General features: G+C 45.5%; 1 protein-coding gene across 5 annotated transcripts in view; it reads right to left on the bottom strand.

Annotated features, from left to right (window-relative positions):
- lrch1 (leucine-rich repeats and calponin homology (CH) domain containing 1) overlaps positions 1 to 13,998 on the bottom strand; it is a 141,497-nt gene that overhangs the window by 88,034 nt on the left and 39,465 nt on the right. For all 5 annotated transcript variants that reach the window (XM_061879948.1, XM_061879949.1, XM_061879951.1 and 2 more), the window contains exons 2-4: positions 13,106 to 13,250; positions 12,915 to 13,041; positions 9,340 to 9,445 (exon numbers count right to left, since the gene is read on the bottom strand). In XM_061879948.1, coding sequence (XP_061735932.1) covers positions 9,340 to 9,445; positions 12,915 to 13,041; positions 13,106 to 13,250 — 378 coding nt within the window. The remainder of the gene's footprint in view (positions 1 to 9,339; positions 9,446 to 12,914; positions 13,042 to 13,105; positions 13,251 to 13,998) is intronic.

Here is a 13,998-nt window from a genome sequence, read left to right as displayed (position 1 = left end):
CTAAATAACTACTTGGGTTCCAGTCCCACAAGTCCAAGGATGCCCAAAATGTCCAAAACCAGCCAAGACAAGTCCCACGGGTAGGGGAGGAGAAAAGTCGGCAAAAGTCAAAATTTGGTCCTAAATAACTACTTGGGTTCCAGTCCCACAAGTCCAAGGATGTCCAAAACAAGCCAAGACAAGTCACACAAAAAGGGGGGGAGAAAAGTGAGAAAAGTCGGTAAAAGTCCAAATTTGGTCCTAAATAACGACCTGGGTTCCAGTCCCACAAGTCCAAGGATGCCCAAAATGTCCAAAACAAGCCAAGACAAGTCCCACGGGTAGGGGGGGAGAAAAGTCGGCAAAAGTCCAAATTTGGTCCTAAATAACTACTTGGGTTCCAGTCCCACAAGTCCAAGGATGCCCAAAATGTCCAAAACAAGTCCCACGGGTAGGGGGGGGAGAAAAGTCGGCAAAAGTCCAAATTTGGTCCTAAATAACTACTTGGGTTCCAGTCCCACAAGTCCAAGGATGCCCAAAATGTCCAAAACAAGCCAAGACAAGTCACACAAAAAGGGGGGGAGAAAAGTCGGTAAAAGTCCAAATTTGGTCCTAAATAACTACTTGGGTTCCAGTCCCACAAGTCCAAGGATGCCCAAAATGTCCAAAACAAGCCAAGACAAGTCCCACGGGTAGGGGGGGAGAAAAGTCGGCAAAAGTCCAAATTTGGTCCTAAATAACTACTTGGGTTCCAGTCCCACGAGTCCAAGGATGCCCAAAATGTCCAAAACAAGCCAAGACAAGTCCCACAGGTAGGGGGGGAGAAAAGTCGGCAAAAGTCCAAATTTGGTCCTAAATAACTACTTGGGTTCCAGTCCCACAAGTCCAAGGATGCCCAAAATGTCCAAAACAAGCCAAGACAAGTCACACAAAAAGGGGGGGAGAAAAGTTGGAAAAGTCGGCAAAAGTCCCAAAAATGTCCAAAATACCTACCCGGGTTCGAGTCCCACAAGTCCAGCCGCCGGCCACACAAGTCCCGGGATGCCCAAACTGTCTAAAACCCGCTCAGCCAAGTCCCACGGGTAGGGGGGGGGGAGAAAAGTGAGAAAAGTCGGCAAAAGTCAAAATTTTGTCCTAAATAACTTCCCGGGTTCCAGTCCCGCAAGTCCCAGGATGCCCAAAATGTCCAAAACTTGCCAAGACTAGTCACACAAAAAGGGGGGTAAAAAAGTTGTAAAAGTCGGCAAAAGTCCCAAAAATGTCCAAAATACCTACCCGGGTTCGAGTCCCACAAGTCCCGCCGCCGGCCGCACAAGTCCCGGGATGCCCAAACTGTCTAAAACCCGCTCAGCCAAGTCCCACGGGTAGGGGGGGAGAAAAGTGAGAAAAGTCGGCAAAAGTCCAAATTTTGTCCGAAATAACTACCCGGATTCAAGTCCCGCAAGTTCCAGGATAACCAAAATGTCCAAAACGTGCCAAGACAAGTCACACAAAAAGGGCGGTAGAAAAGTTGTAAAAGTCGGCAAAAGTCCCAAAAATTCCCAAAATACCTACCCGGGTTCGAGTCCCACAAGTCCCGCCGCCGGCCGCACAAGTCCCGGGATGCCTAAACTGTCTAAAACCCGCTCAGCCAAGTCCCACGGGTAGGGGGGGAGAAAAGTGAGAAAAGTCGGCAAAAGTCCAAATTTTGTCCTAAATAACTACCCGGGTTCCAGTCCCACAAGTCCCAGGGTGCCCAAAATGTCCAAAACGTGCCAAGACAAGTCACAAAAAAGGGGAGTAGAAAAGTTGTAAAAGTCGGCAAAAGTCCCAAAAATGTCCAAAATACCTACCCGGGTTCGAGTCCCACAAGTCCCGCCGCCGGCTGCACAAGTCCCGGGATGCCCAAACTGTCTAAAACCCGCTCAGCCAAGTCCCACGGGTAGGGGGGGAGAAAAGTGAGAAAAGTCGGCAAAAGTCCAAATTTTGTCCTAAATATACCCAAGTTCCAGTCCCGCAAGTCCCAGGATGCCCAAAATGTCCAAAACGTGCCAAGACAAGTCACACAAAAAGGGGGGGAGAAAAGTTGTAAAAGTCGGCAAAAGTCCCCAAAATTTCCAAAATACCTACCCGGGTTCCGGTCCCACAAGTCCCGCCGCCGGCCGCACAAGTCCTGGGATGCCCAAACTGTCTAAAACCCGCTCAGCCAAGTCCCACGGGTAGGGGGGGAGAAAAGTGAGAAAAGTCGGCAAAAGTCCAAATTTTGTCCGAAATAACTTCCCGGGTTCCAGTCCCACAAGTCCCGCCGCCGGCCGCACAAGTCCCGGGATGCCCAAACTGCCTAAAACCCGCCCAGCCAAGTTCCATGGGTAGGGGGGAGAAAAGTGAGAAAAGTCGGCAAAAGTCCAAATTTTGTCCTAAATAACTACCCAGGTTCCAGTCCCGCAAGTCCTAGGATGCCCAAAATGTCCAAAACGTGCCAAGACAAGTCACAAAAAAGGGGGGGAGAAAAGTTGAAAAAGTCGGCAAAAGTCCCAAAAATGTCCAAAATACCTAGTTCCAGTCCCACAAGTCCCGCCGCCGGCCGCACAAGTCCCGGAATGCCCAAACTGTCTAAAACCCGCTCAGCCAAGTCCCACGGGTAGGGGGGGAGAAAAGTGAGAAAAGTCGGCAAAAGTCCAAATTTTGTCCTAAATAACTTCCCGGGTTCCAGTCCCACAAGTCCCAGGATGCCCAAAATGTCCAAAACGTGCCAAGACAAGTCACACAAAAAGGGGGGGAGAAAAGTTGTAAAAGTCGGCAAAAGTCCCAAAAATGTCCAAAATACCTACCCGGGTTCGAGTCCCACAAATCCTGCCGCCGGCCGCACAAGTCCCGGGATGCCCAAACTGTCTAAAACCCGCCCAGCCAAGATCCACGGGTAGGGGGGGAGAAAAGTGAGAAAAGTCGGCAAAAGTCCACATTTTGTCCTAAATAATTACCCGGGTTCCAGTCCCGCAAGTCCCAGGATGCCCAAAATGTCCAAAACGTGCCAAGACAAGTCACACAAAAAGGGGGGGAGAAAAGTTGTAAAAGTCGGCAAAAGTCCCCAAAATTTCCAAAATACCTACCCGGGTTCCGGTCCCACAAGTCCCGCCGCCGGCCGCACAAGTCCTGGGATGCCCAAACTGTCTAAAACCCGCTCAGCCAAGTCCCACGGGTAGGGGGGGAGAAAAGTGAGAAAAGTCGGCAAAAGTCCAAATTTTGTCCGAAATAACTTCCCGGGTTCCAGTCCCACAAGTCCCGCCGCCGGCCGCACAAGTCCCGGGATGCCCAAACTGCCTAAAACCCGCCCAGCCAAGTTCCATGGGTAGGGGGGGAGAAAAGTGAGAAAAGTCGGCAAAAGTCCAAATTTTGTCCTAAATAACTACCCAGGTTCCAGTCCCGCAAGTCCTAGGATGCCCAAAATGTCCAAAACGTGCCAAGACAAGTCACAAAAAAGGGGGGGAGAAAAGTTGAAAAAGTCGGCAAAAGTCCCAAAAATGTCCAAAATACCTAGTTCCAGTCCCACAAGTCCCGCCGCCGGCCGCACAAGTCCCGGAATGCCCAAACTGTCTAAAACCCGCTCAGCCAAGTCCCACGGGTAGGGGGGGAGAAAAGTGAGAAAAGTCGGCAAAAGTCCAAATTTTGTCCTAAATAACTTCCCGGGTTCCAGTCCCACAAGTCCCAGGATGCCCAAAATGTCCAAAACGTGCCAAGACAAGTCACACAAAAAGGGGGGGAGAAAAGTTGTAAAAGTCGGCAAAAGTCCCAAAAATGTCCAAAATACCTACCCGGGTTCGAGTCCCACAAATCCTGCCGCCGGCCGCACAAGTCCCGGGATGCCCAAACTGTCTAAAACCCGCCCAGCCAAGATCCACGGGTAGGGGGGGAGAAAAGTGAGAAAAGTCGGCAAAAGTCCACATTTTGTCCTAAATAATTACCCGGGTTCCAGTCCCGCAAGTCCCAGGATGCCCAAAATGTCCAAAACGTGCCAAGACAAGTCACACAAAAAGGGGGGAGAAAAGTTGGAAAAGTCGGCATAAGTCCCAAAAATGTCCAAAATACCTACCCGGGTTCGAGTCCCACAAGTCCCGCCGCCGGCCGCACAAGTCCCGGGATGCCCAAACTGTCTAAAACCCGCTCAGCCAAGTCCCACGGGTAGGGGGGGAAAAAAGTGAGAAAAGTCGGCAAAAGTCCAAATTTTGTCCTAAATAACTTCCCGGGTTCCAGTCCCACAAGTCCCAGGATGCCCAAAATGTCCAAAACGTGCCAAGACAAGTCACACAAAAAGGGGGGGAGAAAAGTTGTAAAAGTCGGCAAAAGTCCCAAAAATGTCCAAAATACCTACCCGGGTTCCAGTCCCAGAAGTCCCGCCGCCGGCCGCACAAGTCCCGGGATGCCCAAACTGCCTAAAACCCGCCCAGCCAAGTCCCACGGGTAGGGGGGGAGAAAAGTGAGAAAAGTCGGCAAAAGTCCAAATTTTGTCCTAAATAACTACCCAGGTTCCAGTCCCGCAAGTCCTAGGATGCCCAAAATGTCCAAAACGTGCCAAGACAAGTCACAAAAAAGGGGGGGAGAAAAGTTGAAAAAGTCGGCAAAAGTCCCAAAAATGTCCAAAATACGTAGTTCCAGTCCCACAAGTCCCGCCGCCGGCCGCACAAGTCCCGGGATGCCCAAACGGTCTAAAACCCGCTCAGCCAAGTCCCACGGGTAGGGGGGGAGAAAAGTGAGAAAAGTCGGCAAAAGTCCAAATTTTGTCCTAAATAACTTCCCGGGTTCCAGTCCCACAAGTCCCAGGATGCCCAAAATGTCCAAAACGTGCCAAGACAAGTCACACAAAAAGGGGGGGAGAAAAGTTGTAAAAGTCGGCAAAAGTCCCAAAAATGTCCAAAATACCTACCCGGGTTCCAGTCCCAGAAGTCCCGCCGCCGGCCGCACAAGTCCCGGGATGCCCAAACTGCCTAAAACCCGCCCAGCCAAGTTCCACGGGTAGGGGGGGAGAAAAGTGAGAAAAGTCGGCAAAAGTCCAAATTTTGTCCTAAATAACTACCCAGGTTCCAGTCCCGCAAGTCCTAGGATGCCCAAAATGTCCAAAACGTGCCAAGACAAGTCACAAAAAAGGGGGGGAGAAAAGTTGAAAAAGTCGGCAAAAGTCCCAAAAATGTCCAAAATACGTAGTTCCAGTCCCACAAGTCCCGCCGCCGGCCGCACAAGTCCCGGGATGCCCAAACGGTCTAAAACCCGCTCAGCCAAGTCCCACGGGTAGGGGGGGAGAAAAGTGAGAAAAGTCGGCAAAAGTCCAAATTTTGTCCTAAATAACTACCCAGGTTCCAGTCCCGCAAGTCCCAGGATGCCCAAAATGTCCAAAACGTGCCAAGTCAAGTCACACAAAAGAGGGGGGAGAAAAGTTGTAAAAGTCGGCAAAAGTCCCAAAAATGTCCAAAATACCTACCCGGGTTCGAGTCCCACAAGTCCCGCCGCCGGCTGCACAAGTCCCGGGATGCCCAAACTGTCTAAAACCCGCTCAGCCAAGTCCCACGGGAAGGTGGGGAGGAAAGTGGGGAGGAATGGACAGCGTGGCACAGTGGAAGAGTGGCCGTTTGCAACCCGAGGGTCCCTGGTTCAATCCCCACCTACTACCAACCTCGTTACGTCCGTTGTGTCCTGAGCAAGACACAAGTACAACCCATTTATTTATTTATTTATTAAGTGAGAAAAGTTGGCAAAAGTCCCAAAAATGTTAAAAAAATCACACCCGGGTTCAAGTCCCACTAGACCCACCAGAAACCACGCAAGTCCCCAGATGCCCAACATGTCTAAAACGCGCCCACGGTAAGGGGGGGAGAAAAGGGAGAGAAGTCGGCAAAAGTCCCAAAAATTTTCAAAAATCACACCCGGGTTCGAGTCCCACAAGTCCTGGCGCCGGCCGCGCAAGTTCTTTGATGCCCAAAATGTCTAAAACAAGCCCAGTCAAGTCCCACAGGAAGGCGGGGAGAAAAGTGAAAAAAGTCAGCAAAAGTCACAAAAATTTTGCAAAGTACCTACCCAGCTTCAAGTCCCACAAGTCCCACCGCCAGGGGGAAGTAAGAAAATTTGCAAAAGTCCCCCCAAAAAAAAAAAAAAAAATCTAACCTGGGTTCGAGTCCCACAAGTCCCTGGGATGCCCAAAATGTCCAAAACGTACCAAGCAAAGTCGCACGAAAAGGTGGGGAGAAAAGTTGTAAAAGTTGGCAAAAGTCCCAAAAATGTCCAAAATACCTACGAAGGTTCGAGTCCCACAAGTCGTGCCGCCGGCCACACAAGTCCCTGGGTATCTTATGTGTCTAAAACGCGCCCAACAAAGTCCCACGAGTAGGGGGTGAGAAAAGTGAGTGAGAAAAGTCGGCAAAAGTCCCAAAAATGTTAAAAAAAATCCCACCAGGGTTCGAGTCCCACAAGTCCCGCCACCAGGGGGAAGTGAGAAAATTCGCAAAAGTCCCCAAAAATTATAAAAATTCACACCCGGGTTCGAGTCCCAAAATGTCTAAAACAAGCCCAGTCAAGTCCCACAGGAAGGCGGGGAGAAAAGTGAAAAAAGTCAGCAAAAGTCACAAAAATTTTCAAAGTACCAACCCAGGCTCAAGTCCCACAAGTCCCAGGATGCCTTAAAGGCCTACTGAAATGAGATGTTCTTATTTAAACGGGGATAGCAGCTCCATTCTATGTGTCATGCTTGATCATTTCGCCATATTGCCATATTTTTGCTGAAAGGATTTAGTAGAGAACATCCACGATAAAGTTTGCAACTTTTGGTCGCTAATAAAAAAGCCTTGCCTGTACCGGAAGTAGCAGACAATGACGTCACTGGTTGTGGAGCTCCTCACATCTGAACATTGTTTACAATCATGGCCACCGGCAGCGAGAGCGATTCGGACTGAGAAAGCAACAATTTCCCCATCAAGTTGAGCGAGGATGAAAGATTTGTGGATGAGGAAATTTAGAGTGAAGGACTAGAAAAAAAAGTTTAAAAAATAAAAGGCGATTGCAGTGGGACCGATTCAGATGTTATTAGACACATTTACTAGGATAATTCTGGAAAATCTCTTATCTGCCTATTGTGTTGCTAGTGTTTTAGTGAGTTAAATAGTACCTGAAAGTCGGAGAGGTGTGGCCACGGGTGTGTTGACCGCGAGTGTCTCCGAGGGAAGTCACGCAGCTGCAGGAGGACGCTGGCTCCGCTGATGTCTCCGGTAAGAGCCGACTTATTACCATAATTTTCACAACCGAAAACTGCCGATTGACATGTGGTCGGGATCCATGTTCGCTTGACCGCTCTGATCCACAGTAAAGTTTCACCTCCGGGAATTTTAAACAACAAAGTCCCACGAGTAGGGGGTAAGAAAAGTGAGAAAAGTCCCAAAAATTTTCAAAAATCCCACCCGGGTTTGAGTCCCACAAGTCCCGGCGCTGGCCGCACAAGTCCCGGGATGCCCAAAATGTCAAAAACGCGCCCAGCCAAGTCCCACGGGTAGGAGGGGAGAAAAGTGAGAAATGTCGGCAAAGACAGAAACATTTTCAAAAATCACACCCGGGTTCGAGTCCGACAAGTCCCATCACCGGGATGCTCAAAATGTCCAAATGGCGCCCAGGCAAGTGGCACGAAAAGGGGGGAGAAAAGTGAGAAAAGCCGGCTAAAGTCCCAATTTTGTCCAAAATACCTCCCCAGGTTGGAACATTTTTACACTGTACTTCCACGGCCTTACGGTCATATCGTTTGGTATGTGAAACATGCTAACTGTTAGCATGTTTACATTAGCATGCTAACAGTAAAGTGATAGCTTTCTGAGCTAATTTGCAATCCTTTTCCCTTATATAACGTGGTGTGTGACAATACTTAGCTGTTAGTGTGTTAACGTTAGCATTCTAGCATACAAACATTAGCATGCTAACTTTTTAGCTAACTTTGTGGTTTTTCCGAATTAGACAGCCATACCACCCTAGTCATATAACTTGGTACGCGACATATGTTAGCCGTTAGCATGCTAGCACGCTAACATTAAATTGCTATTTTCTTTTTTTTTACATTTTACACTTTTTTCTGTAGTTTCGCAAATAAACACCTTATAGTCACATAACTTGGTAGGTGAAATAAGATAACCGTTAGCATGTTTACGTTAGCATGCTAACATCCATGTGCTAGCTTTTTGAACTAATTTTGTAACAGTTTACCCAAGAGTCATAACACTTAGTATGTGACACTTAACTGTTAGCATGTTGATGTTAGCATGCTAGCATACTGACATTAACATGGTAACTGTTTAGATAACGTTACATTGTTTTCTCTAATTAAACGGCCATACACCTTACAGTCATATAACCTGGTACACAATGCTTGTTAACTGCTGGAATGCTAGCACGCTAACATTAAAGTGATAACTTTTTTTGCACATTTTACACTTTTGTTTCTAATTCCGCAGCCATACACCTTATAGTCACACAACTTGCATATGTGAAACATGCTAACCATTAGCATGCTAACATTAATGTACTAGCTTTTTGAGAAAAATTTGTAACCTTTTACCCTAGTCATACAACTTGGTTTGTGGCACTTGTTAACGGTTAGCATGCTAATGTTAGCATGCTAGCACGCTCACATTAAAGTGCTAACATTTTTTTGCAAATGTTACGCGTATTACTCTATAATTTTACACCATACACCTTACAGTGATATAACTTGGTATTTGAAACATGTTACCTGTTAGCATGCTAACAGAAAAGTGCTCGCTTTCTGAGCTAATTTTGCAACCATTTAACCTAGAGTCATATAACTTGGTATGTGACACTTCTTAACTGTTAGCGTGCTAACGTTAACAAGGTAGCATACTAACATGTTAACTTTTTATATAGTTTAAAAAAAATTCTCCAATTAGTCATATATCTTGGTAAGTGGCGCTAAAGTGCTAACTTTTTTTGCACAATACACACTTTTTCTGTAATTCTGCAGCCATACACGTTATAGTCACATAACTTAGTATTGGAAACATGCTAACCGTTAACATGATTACGTTAACATAATTACGTTAGTATGCTAACATTAATGTGCTATCTCTTTTAACTAATTTTGGAACCGTTCACCCTAGAGTCATATAACTGGGTATGTGACACTTGCTAACTGTTAGCGTGCTAACATTAGCATGCTAACATTAAAATGCTAACTTTTTTTGGGGGGCAAATTTTATGCCTTTTACTCTAATCCGGCAGCCATACACCTTACAGTCATATATATACCTTGGTATGTGTGACATGCAAACTTTCTCAGCTAATTCCACACTTGTTTCTGTAATTTCACAGCCATACACCTTACAGTCGCGTCACACCAACCTTCTGGAAGGACGCAGAGGAGATTTCGCCGCACGTTGAGTTCGCGCAGCGCTCGCAGGCGGCCGATGTGTCGAGGAAGAGCGGTGATCTCGTTACAGCTGATGTCCTGCGGGGGTGAGAATACCATCCAAACATCACAAAATGCCACAAATTACGTCATTTTGAATACTCCACTCCGAATGACTTCTGCAGTTTCCTAAGCTTTGGGTTCGGCTGACGTCAGGAGAGCAAGGCTTTTGCACTCTGACCGCATTATTAGGGCAGTCGTACTGGAAATACGCAAACATTGTAAAGAGGTGTGCTGCTATGTTTGGTTTTCTTATGCACTGTAAATGGTGAATAAATGTGTAACAACTGAGTCAGCAGATGGAGGGTGCTCTCATTATGCTCTGTAACACACCCAGAAAGTACCAAGAACACTCCATGTACATGTCATGTCCGCAACATGAAGCAAACATGAGTAATGTTGTTATTACGAGTGCTGACGCAGACACACTATTTACTAGCAGGGAGCTAATGCTAACTTACGCTGGTGTTGTTGTTACACTGACGTCTGCTATTTGTCATCAAGCCAAGCAGATGTGTGCAAGTCTGCCAATCTACTTGTTACCTATCTCCATGTTACGTATCTCCATGTTACCTATCTATGTGTTACCTATCTATGTGTTACCTATCTATGTGTTACCTATCTACTTGTTACATATCTACATGTTACCTATCTACATGTTACATATAAACATGTTACGTATCTACATGTTAGGTAACTCCATGTTACGTAACTCCATGTTACCTATCTACTTGTTACCTATCTACATGTTACATATCTACATGTTACGTATCTACATGTTACGTATATACATGTTACGCATCTACATGTTACGTATATACATGTTACGCATCTACTGTTACTTATATACTTTTTATTGATCTAATTGTTGTTTATCAACAGGTTATGTATCTCCATGTTACGTATCTCCATGTTACGTATCTACATGTTACGTATCTACATGTTACGTATCTACATGTTACATATCTACATGTCACATATCTACATGTTACGTATCTACTTGTTACGTATCTACATGTTACGCATCTACATGTTAGGTATGTACATGTTACGTATCTACATGTTACGCATCTACATTTAATGTATCTCCATGTTACCTATCTACTTGTTACCTATCTATGTGTTACCTATCTACTTGTTACATAACTACATGTTACGTATCTACATGTTACGTAACTCCATGTTACCTATCTACTTGTTACCAATCTACATGTTACGTATCTACATGTTACGTATCTACATGTTACGTATCTACATGTTATGTATCACATGTTACGTAACTCCATGTTACCTATCTACTTGTTACCTATCTACATGTTACATATCTACATGTTACACATCCACTGTTACTTATATACTTTTTATTTATGTAATTGTTGTTTATCAACAGGTTATGTATATACATGGTACGTATCTACATGTTACGTATCTACATGTTACGTATCTACATGTTACATATCTCCATGTTACGTATCTACATGTTACATATCTACATGTTACGTATCTACTTGTTACGTATCTACATGTTACGCATCTACATGTTACGCATCTACATGTTAGGTATCTATATGTTACGTATCTACATGTTTACGCATCTACATGTTATGTATCTACATGTTACGTATCTGCATTTCACGTACCTGCATTTCACGTATCTACATGTCACGTACCTACATGTCACATATCTATCTACATGTTACGTATCTACATGTCAAGTACGTACATGTCACAGATCTATCTACATGTTTTGTATCCACGTTACGTATCCACATGTCACGTATCTACATCTACGTATCTATTTGTTACGTATCTACATATTGTACATCTACATGTTACACATCTACATGTTACGTATCTACATGTTACGTATCTGCATGTTACGTATTTACTTGTTACGTATCTACATGTTACGCATCTACATGTTACGTATCTACTTGTTACGTATCTACTTGTTACATGTTGCATATATACGTTATAGTGCGGTACTCACTAGTTTATAGTGCGGTACTCAGCAGTTTATAGTGTTGTACTCACCAGCTTATAGTGTGGTACTCATCAGTTTATAGTGCGGTACTCATCAGCTTATAGTGCGGTATTCACCAGTTTATAGTGCGGTACTCATTAGCTTATAGTGTGGTACTCACCAGCTTATAGTGCGGTACTCACCAGTGTATAGTGCGGTACTCACCAGTTTATAGTGGGGTACTCACCAGCTTATAGTACGGTACTCATCAGTTTATAGTGCGGTAATCACCAGTTTATAGTGCGGTACTCACCAGCTTATAGTGCAGTACTCACCAGTTTATAGTGCGGTACTCACCAGCTTATAGTGCGGTACTCACCAGCTTATAGTGCGGTACTCACCATCTTATAGTTAGGTACTCACCAGCTTATAGTGTGGTATTCACCAGCTTATAGTTAGGTACTCACCAGCTTATAGTGCGGTACTCACCAGCTTATAGTGCGGTACTCACCAGCTTAAAGTGGGGTACTCACCAGCTTATAGTGCGGTCCTCACCAGTTTATAGTGTGGTCCTCACCAGTTAATAGTGCGGTACTCACCAGTTTATAGTGCGGTACTCATCAGCTTATAGTGCGGTACTCACCAGTTTATAGTGAGGTACTCACCAGTTTATAGTGTGGTCCTCACCAGTTTATAGTGTGGTCCTCACCAGTTTATAGTGCGGTACTCACCAGCTTATAGTGTAGTACTCATCAGTTTATAGTGAGGTACTCACCAGCTTATAGTGCGGTCCTCACCAGTTTATAGTGCGGTACTCACCAGCTTATAGTGTAGTACTCATCAGTTTATAGTGAGGTACTCATCAGCTTATAGTGCGGTACTCATCAGCTTATAGTGCGGTACTCACCAGTTTATAGTGCGGTACTCACCAGTTTATAGTGTGGTCCTCACCAGTTTATAGTGCGGTACCAACCAGATTATAGTGTGGTCCTCACCAGTTTATAGTGTGGTACTAACCATCTTATAGTGCGGTACTAACCAGATTATAGTGAGGTACTCACCAGTTTATAGTGCGGTACTCACCAGTTTATAGTGCGGTACTCACCAGTTTATAGTGCGGTACTCATCATCTTATAGTGCGGTACTCATCATCTTATAGTGCGGTACTCACCAGTTTATAGTGCGGTACTCACCAGTTTATAGTGCGGTCCTCACCAGTTTATAGTGCGGTACTCACCAGTTTATAGTGCGGTACTCATCAGTTTATAGTGTGGTACTCACCAGTTTATAGTGCGGTGCTCACCAGTTTATAGTGTGGTACTCACCACCTTATAGTGCGGTACTCACCAGTTTATAGTGCGGTACTCATCATTTTATAGTGTGGTACTCACCATCTTATAGTGTGGTACTCACCATCTTATATTGCGGTACTCATCAGATTATAGTGCGGTACTCACCAGATTATAGTGCGGTACTCACCAGATTATAGTGCGGTACTCACCAGATTATAGTACGGTACTAACCAGATTATAGTGTGGTACTCACCAGCTCCATGAGGCCCTGCAGCTGGCCCACACTCTCAGGGAGGCTCACCAGCTTGTTGTTGCTGGCGTTGAGGACCCTCAGCGGCAGCGTGCACAGGCAGGCGGGCAGCGCGCCCAGCTGGTTGCGACTGAGGACAGAAAAGGAGTGACGTGGCGCCATGTGCGTCGGGGGCGGCCCAGCCCGAGGCGTACCTGAGGTTTAGCGAGGTGAGCGACTGCAGGCTGATGATGCTGTCGGGGATGGTCCTGATGCAGTTGTGGTAAAGGTTCAGCGTCTCCAAGGCCACCAGGTGGCAGACCTCCGACGGGACCTCGGCCAGGCGGTTCCTGGACAAGTCTGCACACAAGGAGGAACCATTGAGGAGCCTGACTGAGTCCTTGACGCCGTGAAACTAGGTAATATCTTTTATTGGCAAGCCACTTCCTGTTCTGCACGTCACTTCCTGTGCCGTGCAGCCATGGTTGTGGGCGGATGAGGCGCACATGTTTCGCCCAGAGAGCAGGAGTTCATTTCCTCTGCGGGCTACGAAAACATCCCTTTCCTTTCCGGACAAAGCGACCCTTCAAAATAAAAGCTCTGTGCCGCCCACTCACTTGTGAATTATTTACAACGCCACATTGTTTCATTAGTATCAATACTTCAATAAGTACACACACAAACACATATATATATATATATATATATATATATATATATATATATATATATATATATATGTATATATGTGTGTGTGTATATGTATATATATAAGGCGCACCCTCAACATTTTTTCAAAGAAACATATCACAAAATGTGAAATTACTTCCATAAAAGTTTATTTACATACCTTAAATGGTTTCCAAACGGTGTCTGTGACAGGGCAGTAAAACGGCTGATCAAACAAAACAGAAGTCATGGCCATTGACCCAGGTGCCCATACCGGGTGATGGGTCAAATGCAGAGAATAATTTCGCCACACCTCGTGTGTGAGTGACAATCATTGCTACTTTAACTTTATAGAGCGCACCGGTATATAAGGCGCACCCACAACATTTTCTAGAAGAAACATTTGTTCCATATATAAGCCGTACCAGACTATAAGTCG

The sequence above is a fragment of the Nerophis ophidion genome, linkage group LG19, assembly GCF_033978795.1.
Source record: "Nerophis ophidion isolate RoL-2023_Sa linkage group LG19, RoL_Noph_v1.0, whole genome shotgun sequence".
In the NCBI taxonomy this organism is placed as follows: Eukaryota; Metazoa; Chordata; class Actinopteri; order Syngnathiformes; family Syngnathidae; genus Nerophis; species Nerophis ophidion.
Note: the sequence above shows the minus strand (reverse complement) of the source record. Positions and strands in the feature narration are given on the sequence as shown.